This window comes from Lycorma delicatula, chromosome 2, assembly GCF_047948215.1.
Source record: "Lycorma delicatula isolate Av1 chromosome 2, ASM4794821v1, whole genome shotgun sequence".
Classification (NCBI taxonomy): domain Eukaryota; kingdom Metazoa; phylum Arthropoda; class Insecta; order Hemiptera; family Fulgoridae; genus Lycorma; species Lycorma delicatula.
In genome coordinates, this window is record NC_134456.1 from 132,220,084 (window position 1) to 132,238,711 (window position 18,628).

General features: G+C 27.5%; 1 protein-coding gene and 1 long non-coding RNA gene across 2 annotated transcripts in view; one reads left to right on the top strand and one right to left on the bottom strand.

Annotated features, from left to right (window-relative positions):
- The window catches only part of LOC142320255 (uncharacterized), a 521,142-nt gene that overhangs the window by 172,876 nt on the left and 329,638 nt on the right, over positions 1 to 18,628 (bottom strand). The window lies entirely within an intron of this gene.
- The window catches only part of LOC142320254 (neuroligin-1-like), a 289,299-nt gene that overhangs the window by 136,897 nt on the left and 133,774 nt on the right, over positions 1 to 18,628 (top strand). Inside the window, exon 3 of the mRNA XM_075357956.1 lies at positions 8,370 to 8,522. Within this exon, the coding sequence (XP_075214071.1) occupies positions 8,370 to 8,522 (153 nt within the window). The remainder of the gene's footprint in view (positions 1 to 8,369; positions 8,523 to 18,628) is intronic.

Genomic DNA, 18,628 nt, shown 5'->3' on the forward strand with positions numbered 1-18,628 from the left:
CTATGAGATAACCCATATGGTCAGCTGTTTTGAAGAATTGTCATTGAGGAATTGGCTTTTCCAACGCTACCTCTTATAGATTAACAAAAGCAATATAGTTTGTAGTTAAAAAATTATGTTTACTTACATTCAAGTAATTTTCCAATACTCTGTGTCATTTTGAACACTCTCCCTAAATCAAAGAACATAAAATAAGATGTCTTCCGGCATAAATATCTTTTCTTATAAAATTCATCACATGAAGTAACAAATTAACAATCTAAAATCGTAACCAAATAAACCAAGTTTAGAATCTGATTTTAATCAGATAACAAGCAAATATGTAAAATGTTACGTAATAATATGTTTTATGATATGAATAATAAAGGTTTTCGAATACGAACAGCTTTTCACTGCTATCAAAAGTTGAGGAGAATATTTATCTTGTTCTGATAAATAAATGAAAAAAATAAAAATACATTTGTTACTTTACTGATGTAAATCATACATAAAGAGACAGAAGGTAAAATCTGTTAAGGAAGACAAAAAATTAATATAAAATGATACCGCAGAACATAGGTTGTAAGTTTTATGTTTAAGTTAAAAGATTAATATGAAAGAGAAACGAATGGATAGTAGCAGCAAATCAGTTATTTGACTGGTAAACAAAACAAAATTATATATTTTCTAAAAAAAAATAAAATTTTTAGTGATGCATCCTTACCGCCAATGCATAAAAAAATGGTTTCAGTTCTATTTTAAAATAGAACTGAAACTTGGTTATCCATGATATAATATTTTTATTTTATAAAACGGAATAGATCTAAGTAGAGATTCTACAAAAAAATTCGAGATTATGATTAGTTTCATTATCACTGTTAAAAAGCATACTAATGTTTTTTTTTTTTTTAAATTTAGCCTGTGAATTGTAAGTGAGCATTTTTTTCATACAGTATTTACAACAAAGGAATATTTCTGAATTAATTGCATCAAACAAATTCGCTCACAAATGTTATTTATTTGAACTAGAAGCGTTTAATTTAACTTTCAACACAGACATAATGTTAAGGACATCTTGTATCTCCACTATATTTGTGGCTGTATAATTGCATTGCATACATAAAATGTGTTCAGAACATATCTACTATATCTATGGCTTTATAATTATAATGCATGACAATTTGATTTAATATTACAATGTAGCTCTTATACCTACTTCAAATAACATTCTGTTTGATATTTCAAATACACTTGTCATTCAGTATAAAACACATCTGTATGTTTAACATTACTCAAAATATGAAACTAATATGATGATATCAGTTCAATGTCAAATGATTTTTATTTTTGATTGCAACATATCTCAATTCGATTTTCCAAATCCATAATTGATTTTTAGTAAAATTTAAATCTTACGTTGACATTCTCTAAATGATTAGGCATGAGCAATTTTGTAAAAATTCTAACTTACAAAGCAGTAATCGTTTTAGCATAAAATTGCTTTTTGAAAGATGGCGTAGATGCCAATGAGTGAGAATTTTAGATTTTCTGTAGATTCTTCTATAATATTTGAATTGTTATTAAAAAAAAAAAAAAAAAATATTAAGTGGAATTTTATTTATAAGAGGTACTGTTTGGAGTTGCTTCCTCGAAGAGTAATGATCTTAAATATACTTAGATATTGACGTTATTGAATGTTATAAATGTGTCACTAATAAAACTGATAAATTACGATTTAGGACTGCCTTAATTGGCATATTGTCAGCCTCAAAAGTTAATATTATACATTTTCATGTTAATAATATGAATAACGTTAATAATATTACATTCTTCTCCGTGAATAACGCAGCAGAAATCTTTGAAGAACGCACTTCTATTCTTTTTAATTAACTTTTGGTATAGGATACTTATTACCGTTAAAATTCTTATGTTCTATGCAAATTCTTATGTTCTTATGATTTACTTCTTCATTCCCTATAACGTTACGGTTGTAGAAAAACATAAGAGTTGAGGAAAAATTTCCGAAGAAATTGGCTTTCTTTTTTCGTTGAAATAATAAAGACTTTTTCTGTCATTAATTCAAACTATGGCAGTAGTCGATATATTTCGTAAATATGGTGTTATCGTAAATATGTGTTTCATAAATATGGTGTTCTTTTTTATCGGCTAAGTTGCCAATGTAAAAAAAATAATAGAAGAAGGGCTGTTAAAGAAGAGAAGTAAAAGAACGTTAACGTTAGCAATAACGACCAAAAAATAAAGCATTGTTTTATAATAAAGTGCAGTTTCCTAAGCTTTACACCCCAATATATAAACTATAAACAAATTGAAACCCAATCTATTTCAATATTTTCATAAAGCAGAATCATATAAATATCTTTTTCTATTTTTTGTTTTATTGTTAGATTTTATTTGATTAATTTATTTTATTTTTCTCTATTGCACATTATACAATTTTTCTATTACACGAACATTTTTAATTTGTGCAAATTTGTTCCATCGGTAACAACTTTAGAACACTGTCAAATTTTTAATGAATTCCTTAACGAATCTCAAATATAGCCTCTGAGAAATTATAACCTGCACTGTGTACAATCAGCATTTTGCTTCGTAAATGGAAAATAAAGGCAAATCCGACAAAATCTAGCCACATACGATCACAGAAGAAAATATTGTCCAGAAGTTCATTTAAACGGAGTTTGGATACATTATGCCAGTAAGGTGAGGTACCTGGGTTTTTAACTTCATCGCCGTACAACTTTAATTTGGTGAGGTAATGTTAGGAGAAAAGGAAGTTTCTTAACATTAAGTTTTTAAAAGATGTACTGGATATTGGGTAAGGAATTTAAAACGTTTTTTATCCAAAAACATTCTGCTATACAAGGCGTTCTTGAAGCCGATATGAACTTACGGTATTGAACACTGAGGCACATCTAGTAACAGCAGTGTGGAGATCATTCAACGGTTCTGAAATAGAATACTACGGAACATAATCCAAGCGCCTTGTTCGCGAGGAATACTGAGCTTGACGATTAGATAAGCATTCCATACGTTAGAAATGAGGTTGAACACCAAATTTCGAGATATGTGTCCAGGTTGGAGAAGCATTTTGAATTTGTTTGACAACAGTGAGGATGTTAGGAGGCTGAAAAGTCTCCATATGCTGGTTCTGGTTGATGGACCGTCAACATGATCGGCTTTGTTGGAGATAACAGTTCTTATAATTATTTATAAGTTTTATTTTTGGTTATTCATATCTATGGATGTTTACGTTTATTTTTTATCTACCGTTATCTTAATGTTAATGTTTCATTTATTGCAGTTTAATTGTTGATTTGTAATTATCACCCTACTTACATACCCGACTTGATTAATGGTGTGAAGATACCATATTCAAAGACACTATCAAATATTATGTTATTTTATAGTTACCAGTATTTATTCATAGTATTTGTATTTATTTATATTAATTTTTTTGTACTCAAGTGTAATTTTTTTTATATTATTTCAAGTGACAGGAAGCCATACGATTTACTTATAGCTTCAATATTGAAGCTGATTGTTGAAAAAAAATGATTTCAGAAAGCGTACTACTTACCGAAATCAATAATGACCAATAGATAATGTCGATAATGACAACATTTAACGCTTTTCTTTAACTACATTTCTTTTAGTTTTATGAAGATAAATGAAAACAAAAATTACACGATTAAAACTTACACTCATCAGTTTTACCTAAACTCAACACATTAAAACTTCTTCGGTTACTTAGAAAGGAAAAGATAAATATATATATATATATATATATGTGTGTGTGTGTCTTCGATTTTATGTGTTGCTACATAAACAGAACGTTTTAGAAAAATAAAAAAAATAAAATATTAAAATTTTGTATTTTAAGATTTTCCTTGTCTTTCATCAATAAATTTGAAAATTCTGTTGGTGAAAGGACTAAAAAACAGAACAAAAACAGAAATAGCTGACATATTTTTTGTAATCAGAGAATGACTATATACGAGGAATGAAACAGAAGTTGTAGGATCCTTAAGAATAGAACGTATAAGAAACGTTAAAGGATTATTAATGTATAAGAAAATACGAGGGTAACATCGCAATGAGTTTCTAAATAATAGGTAGTAAATTATAAAAAGCAGATAAATACTTCTGGTAACCTATGGTAAAGGCGATTTGAGATTAGAACAAACAGTGATTTTTTTTTTCCTTGGATTTACTATTATTTCTATTGTAGCATTTTTAAAATGTAATTTTGGTATTTTTAATCAATGGTTGAACCCCAAAACAAAAATTATATTTAAAAGATTATGTGCTGTTTAGATCTCGATCTTTAGGAACATTTTGGAGATGAAAAGGGTAATATACCCAGTTTTAAAAAAATTTTTTGTTTAAATGAAGGATACAAATAGATTAAAAACCATATAAAAATGATCATCTTCGTTACCAATTTAACAAACAAAAAAGAAAATAATGATTGAATTATTCTATTTATAGACAGATATATTGCAATGATATATGTTAAACATGGAAATATAAATTAAAATAGTAACATTAAACCAATATTATTATAACATTAATTATTTTTAAGATAAATAAATTTTAATTTAAGACAGAGAGAACAATATACTCAATCTTCAATGTAAACAAAGTAAATACTGTTTTCAACAGGTGAAGCAAATTGGTTTTAAATTCCAGCAGAATCATATAACATTTTCAATTACTAATACAATTATGAGTTCAAACATTATTAATTTTCAAAACGAAATTAACATTTACACAATACACACGTAAACTTCATAAAATAAGCAATTTCTATGTTGAGTTTTGCTCTGAAAATTAGTTTAGGTTGAGGGATAAATATTTTGCTACTGAATTTTATCTAAATATTTTATAATGAAGCCAGAATTCAGAACAAAAACTAAATGAAAAATAAAGAAAATATAGGATGAAAAGAAATGTTTTTCTTGAGAAAATATTTATTAGATTAAAATTTTAATTTTTAACAAAATAATATAATTGTAATAAATCAATATTTAGTTACTGAAAATCAAGTTCCGGATATATTCAGGGGAAATTTCAGTGCAATAAAATAACTTTCAAAATTTCGTTTAAAAACCCTAAACTTTCGTAATCTGCAGGGGCGTAATCCGTATTATCTGCGCGTGCGCGCAGACATACACACTCCAGTAACGTATATATTTCTTAACATATCCTTAAAAAAATTACATGTGATTTATTTATAGAAAACATTTTTAAAAATGCAAGCAAGAAATTAAAAAAAAATAATAATTTGTCTGAATCATTAAAGAAGGATAATAATGATTATAGGCTATTGTTACTAACAATAACGTATTTCGTAATTCGTTGTTACACAGCGAAAAATAAAACTATAGCACAAAATATAATTTATCTTTAATTTTGTGTAGTTATATTTACGATTATTTAAATCTGAAAACCTTAGTTGTAAAAATACAAGGTGAATAAATACGAGTTTAAGGTACAGTTAGGTACACTAAGGGAATTTGCAGATGTAAAAAAAAAAGATCCACCTAAATTAAAACAATGTGAAAACTTTTTTTAAACGAAAAATATAACATATTCAAACACACGAAATTTACTTAACTAATGTTTATAGAGGTAAATATCTTTCTTCCATCTCACAAGAAGAACTTTGAAAATATATTTCACCCGTAGTACAGAATGTTAACTGAAAAGCAGGTAAAGCGCATTATAATTTTAAATATAATTAGAGAGGTAGTGTACTATTATAGCTGGTGATAATTCAAGCAGCAATTATCGTTTCATAATATATTAGTTAATTGTCAAAAGAGTTTATTGAAGACGAAGAATAAGTTTAAAAAAGATAATAGATGATACAAAATCGATCATTTATTTAAATACTATCGAATCTTTAAATAAGTGTCCACAAAAGAACATTTAGATATAACTACTGGGTTCAAAATAAATTAATATTGATATATAAAATTGATTTTCAATTAGTCCGATTTTAATTTAACAAGAATATACATTTTTTTTTATAAAGCTGACTAATAGCTGTTTATTAGTTTGACCCGTAAATACTTTAGTTTATGTAGTTATAAATGTCTATTGTACACCAAGTTATCACTTCGTTGTTTTTTATTTACTTTACAGACAATGTTGTATACTTTATTGAGGGTCATTAGAGATTCTCTAGTGATCTCGTTTTAAATTTTTCTTGGTACCTTTACGTAGAAATTTCTTAAGAATCTTTTGAGAATTATTTGACTGCAGAGACAATTTGGGTCTTTTCTTTTATAACCCTATCCCTGAAAATAGTGATTAATACTATAATACCACAGTACTCTATACTGATGAATGCAAAGGTTTTACAGTAAAATAAGCAAGTAAGTGACTGAACAATAACCTACAATATCAATAAAGTAAGGATGAAAAGAACAGTTTCAATCTAAATACAGCATTACCTACAATCAAATTCAGCATTACCTTATCAATAAATTTCAGTGGTAATTAACAATATTAAGATACCTTATGTTCAATAAATATCAACTAATATCAATAAATTTTGGGGGGGGGGGGATTGTAAGCGAAAAGACTGGACGGACGATATCATATTTTTCATTCTTTCTCATCATGGATGCAAAGTATTTGATTATTATAGCGTTTAGATATGTAGCCTTAATTTAAATTGATATGCTGAGTATTTTCAATTGAAATTTATTAAAAATTAATTGGAATGTTAGGTAAAAATAGTTGATACTTCTACAATCCTAAGAGTTTTAGCTTAGATCTTGTAGAAGGTTCTTTTGTTGTTTCTCCACATTCCTTTTTATTTTGTTATTATGATGTAAGTTTCTCGCCTGTGAAAGTATATTTTAGTATAGTTTCCCTGAAAGCATATTTTTCGAATATGCGACATTATATAGCCTTCACAAAATCTTGAAACTCAAATCAAATTATATATATTGATTACCAAGCAATGTTATTTGGTTTATAAACTCACACTAGATATTCAATGATTTTAGATCGACGAAATTAAATTATATTATAATGTAATATAATTATATTATATTATATTATTTCAGTACTGAACACTGACAGTACAATATATTCGGGTTGGATTACACCATACCTAGATGAATTATAAAGTGAAATATAACTAATTATAGTCAGTAATGTCAACATGTCGGTCAAAGTAATAAAGTTTAAATGCTAGTGTTTTATCATTACCTGTTTTTTGTTAATAAAAAAAAAAAATGTATTAAAGTAAAAGCTGATTTTTCTCTAGTAATTTTACTTTTCTTTTAATCAAAGTTAAGATTTCTAAGACTTGTTTGTTTATTAACCATGACGGAGCAGTAGCGTCTCGACCTTTCATCTGGAGGTCCAGGATTTGAATTCTGGTCAGATGGCATTTTTCATAAAATTTCCCTTTGATATTCCCATGCACAAGCTTATTATTACCGAGTTACTATTAAACTTGAATTACTGTCTGATTCAGTTACCATATACTTGAAAATTAAACAGAATACAAACTTTTATTTTTACAAGTTTCTTTCTTCAGGCGGCTGTTAGCCACTATTCATCCAAAGTGGTCCAACATATAAAGCAATTATACCATTTCTCAATACTAATAATCAATGTAAATAATTAGTTGATTTAAAGAGGATTGACGTTTCAGTTTGGCAATCGATAAAAAGTATGTATAATCAATTATTATTTTTCGCTCGAAATAAAATCTAACCTAAAAAAACAATCATCTAAATAAATAACCTCCTCGTAGGAAGCTTACAACCTCTTGCAAAACTTGACAAAAGTCTGCATGTGAGAAATATAAATATAGATTTCGATTATTGTTGAAATAACTTGGAACAATCTTATTCGATTTTCCAACAAATGCTACACGATCCTCTCTCTTAAACGGAATTTTCTATAATTCTTAGGAAATGAACGATTTGTCAGAAAGTTAACTTTATTAATTAGATTAAAATATATTAAAGCGAATTAAATAATGAATAAAATAGACAAACAATAAAATATCTTAAAAACAAAAATTATTTCTTGTGATACAAGGATTCAAGTGTTCTACTTTAAAATACCTCCTTCCATCGTTACATAAATTTTAAAAGTAGTAAAGGAAAACACAATGTTGAGTATTTTGGAAAGCAAATAAAAGGCGCTTAAAAGTAACCCTGAAGCACTTTTCAATTACCAAATGGTGGTCACTTATGAATCTGTTATGGAGGTTAGTTTTGCAATATTACTTATAGAATAACTGAATAATATTACCTTTAATAATATTATATTCGACATTCTATAAAATTAAAAAAAAAAAACAAATGAAAGTTTTATAGTATTTTGTAAATTTTTTTCAGGAAGCCGAGGATTAGAAGCGCCTTATGCAGTCCTTGTGTTTCTTCACGGGGAATCCTACGAATGGAACTCTGGGAATCCTTACGATGGCAGCGTCCTTGCCGGCTACGGACACATTATCGTAATAACGGTCAATTATCGTCTAGGAATATTAGGTAATTTTATTTTTTTTTATTTAATTTTTAATGAAGTCCGAAAAAACTTTGAATAAATTTGAAAAACGCTTCAAAACTAGTTTTTAAATGGTGAACTTTTTTATATTTTTATTAAACATTTTATTAACAACAAATTTTTTATTCAGCAAAGATTTACTTATAAACTGATTTTTCAAGTTTTAATTGAATCATTACCAAGCATAAGATGTAACTGAAACTCATTATCCTTTAAATGTCGCTAACGTGGACTTCTATATCAAATTTACAGTAAATAAATTCTTAATTGGATTTCAGTGTAGCTCTTTTACCCAAAGATTTACTTATAAACTGATTTTTCAAGTTTTAATTGAATCATTACCAAGCATAAGATGTAACTGAAACTCATTATCCTTTAAATGTCGCTAACGTGGACTTCTATATCAAATTTACAGTAAATAAATTCTTAATTGGATTTCAGTGTAGCTCTTTTACCCATGGATTTTACGTATTATTATATCACATTAATTCTGACCGATCAAATCAATATTTGCAACCATTCATGTATTTTGTTGTAACGGCAGTGTGTGTATTTTATCACATTTAGTTCAAAGAAGTTTACACATATTTAATGAACGAAAGTAATGTAATTTTACATCATAAGACAAGGGAAAGAACAAAACATCCTCGAAATGTAAAACAAATAAAATTGTTGATTTTTTATAAAAGTACATCTGTATAACTTTTACTTTCCTGTCTACATAGCGCTACAGCAGAGCTATAGCTCTAAAAGGGAAAGCTGTAATCGGTTTAATTTGGACAAATGCGGTTTTCACCGGATCTTGACGTTTTGACAATTAAGGAACCCAAAAACCTGGAAATTTTTCGAACGTTAATGTTCGTGTGTACGTGTGTTCGGTGTTGGCCTCTAAATCATCTTCAAAATTACTGAACAGATTTTGAACAAATGTGTTCAAATTAATTTTAAATATTAAGCGTTGATGTCATTAAATTTTCAAATTAAAAGGTTAAGGGGTTGAGGCTGTAGAGCAAGTTCACCCTTAGTATTTCGAGATTTCGCCTAATTAAGGTACGTTTTTCTTAGACACATTTGTTAACAATTAAAAAGTAATAAATATTTACAAAAAAAGTTTTGAGAAATCGCAACCACACCTGAAAAAAATGCTCTAAACTACTGCTATGTTGTGATGTCACAGGTGAACGGTAGAATTAAATAAATTAATATTATTTAAAGTGTAAAAAAATAACTCGGTCTGGCTGGGTCCTGAACTCAATCGCCCGCTTAACTCAATACCTGGTGCGTTAAGCTTTGCGGCTACACCGTTTGCCGACCGTACAAACGAAATTTGAAGGTTCGTTGTGAAATTACATTAGTTTCGTTAGTTCCAACCGTCGCCGCCGCTAGAATAAAATACAATTTGCGCGCGGGCTTTAGTTAGAATCATTGAATTAAATATAAACGAAAAAATATTAAAATGGTAAATATTTTTAATTAAGTTGTGTGTGTAGTGTGAGTAAGCTGTACATCAGAAACAATCCACAGTTGTAGGACTTTCCCGGAACGAGGCAACCGCGTGACAGGAAAATCCTACAACTGTGTTATAAGCTTTTTTTTAAACAGGTATTAAATTATATTATTTTAACAGGTGGTCGCACAATAAAATGTAAATGTGTAGTAAATTTCCTCTTGATTATTATAAGATTATAAATAGAACTCTTCTAAAACAGCGGAACTATCTCCATTTATCAAACTCTTATATATAATTAATTTATTTTTTTAAATACGTCACAATAATTTCCGAATTATTTTTCTTTTAAATCCTAAACTCAACTTTTATCTGTTCTAACCACTTTAAGGATAACAGATTTAACGCAAATAATTAAAAAAGTAACTTTTTTAAATCATTTTTTAAGGCTAATCAGGTAACAGTGTGAATATCATTTTTCTGTTAAAAGGACTTAAATTAAAAGACTAGATAATATAGAAGCAAACAGTATCCCTCAAACATCAATATTTATCAAGGATATATATTGAGGGAATAATGATTTTTATTCTATTCTTGGCAAAATTTGACTTCGTTTAACTAATTTCAACATATTACAGTTTGTTCTAAAAGCACAGAATCGTATTATTACGTATTATTATTCTTCTCAGTGCGACAAAAAAACAGGAATCTCATATATGTAATAAAACTTACACAGTAATTCCCAACTGTAATAGTGCGTTTTTCTCCTTATTGAGTTGTGTGGCGGGGGCTAATCAATACATTAGCTTACCTGACAAACACCAATTTATCGGGTAGGGATATTCAACCAATTTCTTGCATTACTAAAGTCAATGTGCTGAAAATCCCTACATGATGATTTGGATTTTTGCTTAAAACTATACTCTATTTAAAAGAAAACCCCGGCATTTATTACGGAGTGAGATAATTTTTGAGAATTATTTCTGTAAAGGATAAAATTGTAATATTATCTAAAATGAGTAAAGATATTTTCTATTCCCCAAAGATTATATATATATTTTTTTTTGTTTTATAGGTGTGTAAAAAATTAACTTAAAATTTGTTGAATTATTTCCGAATTAAAGATTTTAATATTTATTTTCTTTTTACTTTTTAAAATAAAATTTTATTACTTTTTGCATTTACATATTGTGGAATATGTGGAATAATATAAATTATGTACATTTTGATGTACACAAATCATTAATGTTTTTACATTAAATAAATCATTTTAAAAAAATTATATAGAGCCTCTATATATATATATATATATATATATATATATATATATATATATATATATATATTTTAAAGATTTTTTTATTTTATTTTATTATACACTTACTGCATTGCACATGAAACATTTTTTGACACACACACTTTCTTTTTACTGGTAAGTGAGGTAATTTTGCTCGGATTTACATTTTTGATAACTTTTACGAGTGCATTATTTAAACATAACTTTGGAATCTACGAGCATTTACAACAATTTGCCGACAACTTTCCTAATTCATGGTTTTATATATCAAAGAATCAAGTAATCATTTAAAAATCCATATTTAGTTATATAATCCCTGATTAACAGAATCGTTTTGTTTAATGGTAGATAAATGGTTGTTTAAATTACTGTTTGATACTTTTCTTAAAAGACATCGCTAGAATTATTGGTATTTTGTTGTAATGTCAAGATCAGTTCCAATATAAATTTAATAATATTGTCTGAAATTTAACTATATTGAAATTGCAAACATTAATCACGGTTGTTTAGCTTAACAACATTCTCATCAAAGGCTACTTACTATAGCTACAGTTCTGTTGTTATTGGAAAATTAATTACTAATAAACTAAAACGTAACTCAATCAGAGCAATTGAAATTTTGTTATCAAATACGCTTCTAGATAAAATACTGTGTATCTGGTTTATATTAACATTAACAAACCAATAAATCTTGATATTCTGGTTAGAGGTAGATGAAATTAACAATATTATTGTTGTCATAAATTCAACATCGACAAAGGAAGAAGTTAATATAATTTAAAATTTCTATGTAATCCCAATTATTTGTAAAGTAGATTGCTATTTCTCGGTTTTTCATCTGGAGCTCTGGGTTCGAATCCCGGTCATGCATTGCATTTTTACACGCTAAGATCGTTTTTAATTGTCATTCATTTAGAAAAACTAATTAACTCTTCTCATTTTATTATTCTATACTTTTTCAGCCCTTTAAATTTTACTCTGAATTTTACTACTTTGATATAGTAAAATAATATTTTCCAGAACTCCTATGTAATGTTAAATCATTAGTTCAATCATATTATTTTGGCCAAAATATTTTTTAGAACATCCACCCTTTCTCATTCTTAGTTTCTTACTAGTAGCTTTTGGCTTCTTTTGAAATATTTTTGTTATTTTTTCTTTTAAGTGTGCAATTAAGTACATCCCGCTAACCTTTTTAAATAACCTAACCTTTTTACTCGTTTTAAAAATTTTTCTCCCATTTGTCTAAATTTAGAAACTTTAAAAAGAACTTTTATTTTAGCCTGTAGCATTAAAAAAATCAAATATTAGGTAAATAGTGACAAAAAAGCTGTAGAAGTAAATTTTTTATACAGATATTTCAGCTATTTTTTAACAATATATAGTTACTTTAATTAAAGTAGTTAAGAAATAAACTATCGTAATATTCTTATTTCTTTATCAACGACTTAAAATTTATTATTACAGAATATTAAACAAAAGAACTAGTAAATTTATTTGTTTTTTTATGATCCTAAAATAAAGTAAAAGTTTAAATTGCATGGTAGGTATACATTTATTTAAAGTAATGAACAATTTTTATTGTCGTACAGAGTTTTATTATCAAGCTTTTAGAAATTATCAGTTTCTTCTTTATTATCAAAAATCTTAGTTAATTCCAAATTAATATTTATTAGAAAAAAAGTTATTTGGAAAAAATATCAAACATATTCTATTGATCAAAGAAAATGATAATCTACCAGTTATTAGGAAGTTTTATATATATATATATATATACAGAATAAGTTCCAAATTGCACTTTTTTTATTTTTGCTGTAGCCAAAAATAAGAGAAAAAATTTCATATAAATATATGTCGGAAAACGGTTCGTTCGCGAAACATTTAGCCTCGCTTTCTGCTTCCTATGTAAAATTAAATCGTACTAAAATTCTTGGGTTACAAATCGATGATGATATGATGATTTATTATGGTTTTAAATTAAATATGTTGAATAGAAATGGTCCCAGACCTCTATATCACTTAGATTTTAATAAAAATGTGGTAATACAAGAAAATACTTTGTTAGAAAATACATTTTTAAGGTTTTAAATAAAATAGCGTTGTTAATTTCCCAATAAAAATAAAAATTTCGAGTTAACTTAGTAGAAGATTTAATTTTGAGAAAATTTCTGCTGTAAATAACGTTTATTAAAATTAAACACGAAGATGAGAATTTCAACTTTAATTAGAAACAAAACACATAAACTAAATCGAAAAGTGATACAATTTTAAACAGAATAATGTTAATATACATGCTAAAAATGTATTTTAAAGACATCCTTCTAAAATATATTAAACATCCTTATTTTTTTCAATGATTACAGCTGATCAACAATTATGTGCCTAAGATTTGAATATACGTTTGAGCGGTTTTTGTGCTGTTATTGTTCAGTAAATCATTCACAAATGGTGATACTACCACAAATTTGTTTTCATTTGGAAAGTTAACAGATATGTTGTTAATTTATCATAAGCAAATAAAAATGGATTACCTGCTGTGCATAATACCGAGAAAATTATTCAGTTTGAAAATATTATCGTAAAACACTGGAGACTTTGGAGAGGCGAGTTCGAGAAACATGTATGTTTAAACATAAAGATTCGATACTGGTCGTGAACTATTTGTGAGAAATTCCAACACTGAAGAAGCAATATTGAATGAGGTACAACTTATCTCCCAACTAACGCACCAGAAGCATATTGTCTTCATGTTTCGCAATCTAGTGAGTGGCGAAACATGAACTTGACAGGAACAACACAATTATACCCATTCCGTACAACACGAGTACAAGAATTACTACCACCTGTTCTTGATAAATGGATGAAATTCTGTCGATGGTTAAGTACAAAATGTAAACATAATTCCGATTTCCTCATCAATATTCTAATTACTGAAGAATCCTGTTTTACAAGAAACCCTTTTATTTCATATAAAACCCTAACAAAAAACAAAACATCAAACAATAATATAAGATGAAAGAAGAAAAAACAAACAGTAATATAGTTAGCTTATGAAAGGTATTTATTCATAAGCTACATCGAGTCATAGAGGTGATACTCACTTAAAGAATGTTTCTCAAGCCCAAGAGTGAATCCCCCAAGTCCAAAATATAAAGAAGTTTGAGTCACCGGACAACCTTGTTGTTGTTTAGGAGATTCAGCGGTAGCTAGCTAGCCCACAAGATTATCTATCTGTTATTTGTAACGGGAACCAAATTTCTTAATTTCCTGGCGGATATAAGGCGATTCCAGATAGTAATGAATTTCTTCTTCCGTGCAAACTACGGCGCCTCTGTAATGATTCTCGCTAACTTATTCTGGTAGCTTTGTATAACCTCAACGTTTCTACTGGTCGTCGTACCCATTATATTTATATCATACGTCCAAATGGGTTTAAGAATGACCTTGTATATTAAAAGTTTTTTGAATACAAACAAATGTGATTTCCTGCTTAGTAACAAATAATGCTCCTTAACCCTGACGTTAAGCTGTTTTCTCGTGTCTTTCACGTCGGTTTTCATTGTCAAGCGACGATCAAGGTGGAGCGTGACGTACCGTAATTGGTCAGAATATGCAATGAAAACGCCAAATATGTTGACAGGGAGTGAGTTACCACCATTTAACGATTGTACTTACTGAATTTTGGTACAAATTAACTATTGTGAAAGGTTATTTATTATCACCATTATTTTATCTGATAAGCAAAACAAAAATATTTGATAACAATCTTAATCCAATTATCATTCAGTGTTTATATATATGTATATAAAACCCACTGTATACATATATTGTATGATTTCTGTGTAATATTTCAAACTACGTATTCCTATAAATCTAATACTTTTTTAAAGATAAAAGAAACTTTTTTAGGCGATAAAATAACGTATTAGCAGTTTAATTTTTATCTACTTATAAAAGCAACAGCGATAGATTTAACATTCGAGAAAATAGGAAATGTACTTTCTTGAAAGTGAGATTTAATTTACAAACGTACAGCTCATTTTACATATTTACCCGTCGAAAAAACCAAACGGCCGGTGTTTAATTTGAATTGTTCATCGGAAAGGGAAGTTGGTCGATACTCGAAGTCATGTCACAAAAAAGTAAATGTTACAGAAATAAATCAATTATACGACGGAAAATTTAGTTTTTTCTATTCAATCGCGAGGGGATAGAAATGGACTATAAAATTTTGCATTCAGGCCGCAAACAAAGCCCGACTGAGTGATCACTAGTCTCGGTACGGATATAGGCGTAAAACAGCAGGATTCAGATATGTAGTCTTACTTTGTGATCTCGCTCGGTAACAATTAAAATACAATAATTAAACTAATTAATTTTAATTAACTAACTAAAATTTCTATATAAATTATTTATTAATTAATTTAACTAACTAAATCTCATTAGAAAACTGCTTTCTAACATTTTGAAAACAGTTTCGAAATTTCGTTTTCCTAGTATAATATGTGGTAGGTAAATTGTGGCATTGTTGTGAATAAATCTTACATGTTTTATGTTCTTGGTAAAATTGATTTTAAATATCAATTATGATTATCGAATATAATAAATTTCTTATTTTCATTTGTAATTTCTCTTTTTTCTAATCCGAGAATATCGTGCTGTAATATAACATTCATTCTCTGTTTCCGTTCAACTGCATTTTACATACACCACAAATCTGATTAGATTAATGGCTAAACGCATCAGAAAGGTTTTAGTGGTGATTTTCCTGAAAGAATAAGTCACGATTTAAGTTAAACATGACTGCATGTACAAAAAAAACAAGCATACAAATGTATATTTTATTTATTTATTAATACGGACTAATATAATTTGTTTTATTGATTAAAACACAAGGATATCGTTGATTTGAATACATTGGATATCTTTAATTTACAAATTTTTAGTGAATTTTGCGTATTTGTATTATGATTAGAAAAACCTAACGTCAAATAGCGGTGTATGATTAGTATTGTTCACCGGAATTATAAGTTGCTGAATACACGAGGTTATATCCCAATTAAAAAAGATTGTATTAGAGTATCTAGTTTTTATTAAAGAATCGCGGGAGATACGTAATGGACCCTGGAAAACTACCTCACAAAATTTGTTTTTAAAAACAAATAATCACTTTGAAAATGTAATGAAATTTATATTCAAAACAAAGGTGTGATAACCCATTGAACGGTACATTGTGAAAGTCATAATTAGAAATAGATTGGTGTAATATTTTCGTAAAAATTTACAAATTGATGAAGTTTTTCAGTATTAGGAAAACTTAATCAGTATGCGGGATTAATTCAATATTTCTTTTAAATTTCGAAACAGGCAGCGTTTCACAATAGATTATATCATTTTACTTTTCAAATGAAAATATATTTAACGGGTAATCGTAAAAATATATGAGTAAATAAGGTAACGATTTTTGAATCAAATTTTATAATGGCAGAGGCTAAGATTATGTTAAAGATCAAAGATACTGGCATTCACAAGCTTTTAAAAATAATGAAATATTCTGAAGATTTATTTTATTTTCGTCCCTTCATAAGAGTAACGTAACGTGCGTAAAAAGAATAAAAGATGACCCCGAACTCAATTCTAATCCTCTCAAAGCAAAGCGGATAATAAATAAGTCAATGATAATACACATTCATTTTTGTATATCGCAGATTACATTTATATTTCACCGCCCCTACAGAATACTTCAATTACTGACTAATCAGAATACCGTATTTTGCTAACCAATCACAAGTACAAATGCGATTGATCAATGAAAAATCACTAGTAAACAATAATCACAACATTAAAAGGAACTGAACAATTTTACGCAGTAATTCCAACCTATTGTAATCCCGGTTTTTAGCAAATCATAAGATGTGAATAAAACTTACCGACTGAAATATATAAAAAATTTGGCCGATAAAGTACGTACTGCCCTAATTATTGTTAACACTATATCATATACAGTGATAAAATGTTACATCTTATCAGACAAAATGAAGGAGAACCAACCCTACATAGATTAATTTTAACCAAACACTAATCATCACTATTATTTTATCAGATAAGCGAAACAACAATATTTGTTAACCAATCCTGGATATGGATTGGTTAACAATTAATAATTTATGATTCAATATTTATGTGAATATACAACCCAATGTATACACATATCGTAAGATTTTTATTTTAATATGTTAAATGATGTATTTCTATGGATCTAGCTATTTTTGACAGATGCGTAGAAGAAACGTTTTGCAGGGAATAAATTAACGTAATAGCAGTTATATTTGTATGTATTTATAAAAGAAATAGCATTTTATTTATCAATTGAGAGAATAGAAAACGTATTTTCTCGGAATTGAGATGTTAATTTACAAATTTTTATTGAATTTTGCGTATTTGTATTATGATTAGAAAAACCTAACGTCAAATAGCGGTGTATGATTTGTATTGTTCACCAGAATTATAAGTTGCTGATAAATTATCCCAATTATGATTAATGATTAATATAATATTTAATTAATATAATAATTATATAATAATATAATTAATATAATGATTAATATTCCAATTAAAAAAGATGTAATAGAGCATCCAGTTTTTATTAAAGAATCGCGGGAGATACGTAATGGACCCTGGAAATTTTGTATTAGGAAGCAAACACTGCCCTATTGAGTGAACACTATTCCCGTACATTATAAACAGGACCATCAGGATTGAGATAATGTTATTTTTTAGTTCGTTATCGGTCAAAAATTCAAATATAATAAAGATACTTATTTATCTTATTAGAAAACTTGCTATATAAGATGTTGAAAGAGTGTCGGACTTTCCTCTTTTCAATATATGAATTTACTACTAATATTTACTAATCATATGCGCGTCAATCGGTTTATGAATATTAGTTTACGTTTATTCATGAAATATGAAATTTTAATTAGTCTTTTGTAGGTAAATTGTTAACATTGTAGTAAATTAATTTTTAACATTTTACATTTTTTCACAATAAAATATTTATGTTAATATTAATTTCTATAATTATCGAATTCAATAGTCTCCTTGTTTTCATTTGCAATTTCTCTTTTTTTAATTCGATAATATTATACCGTAATACATTCATACTGTTATATTCTACTGCATTTAAGTTAGACCAGAAATCGGCGAAAATTTAAGCCAATATCTACGCATTAAATGCATAGGTTTGCACTTAAAGACAAGCATACAAATTTTTGTTCTATTTATCCATTAGTACCAAATAATATTATTGTTGTATTAACTAACGCACAAAGACATCTTTGCAAAAA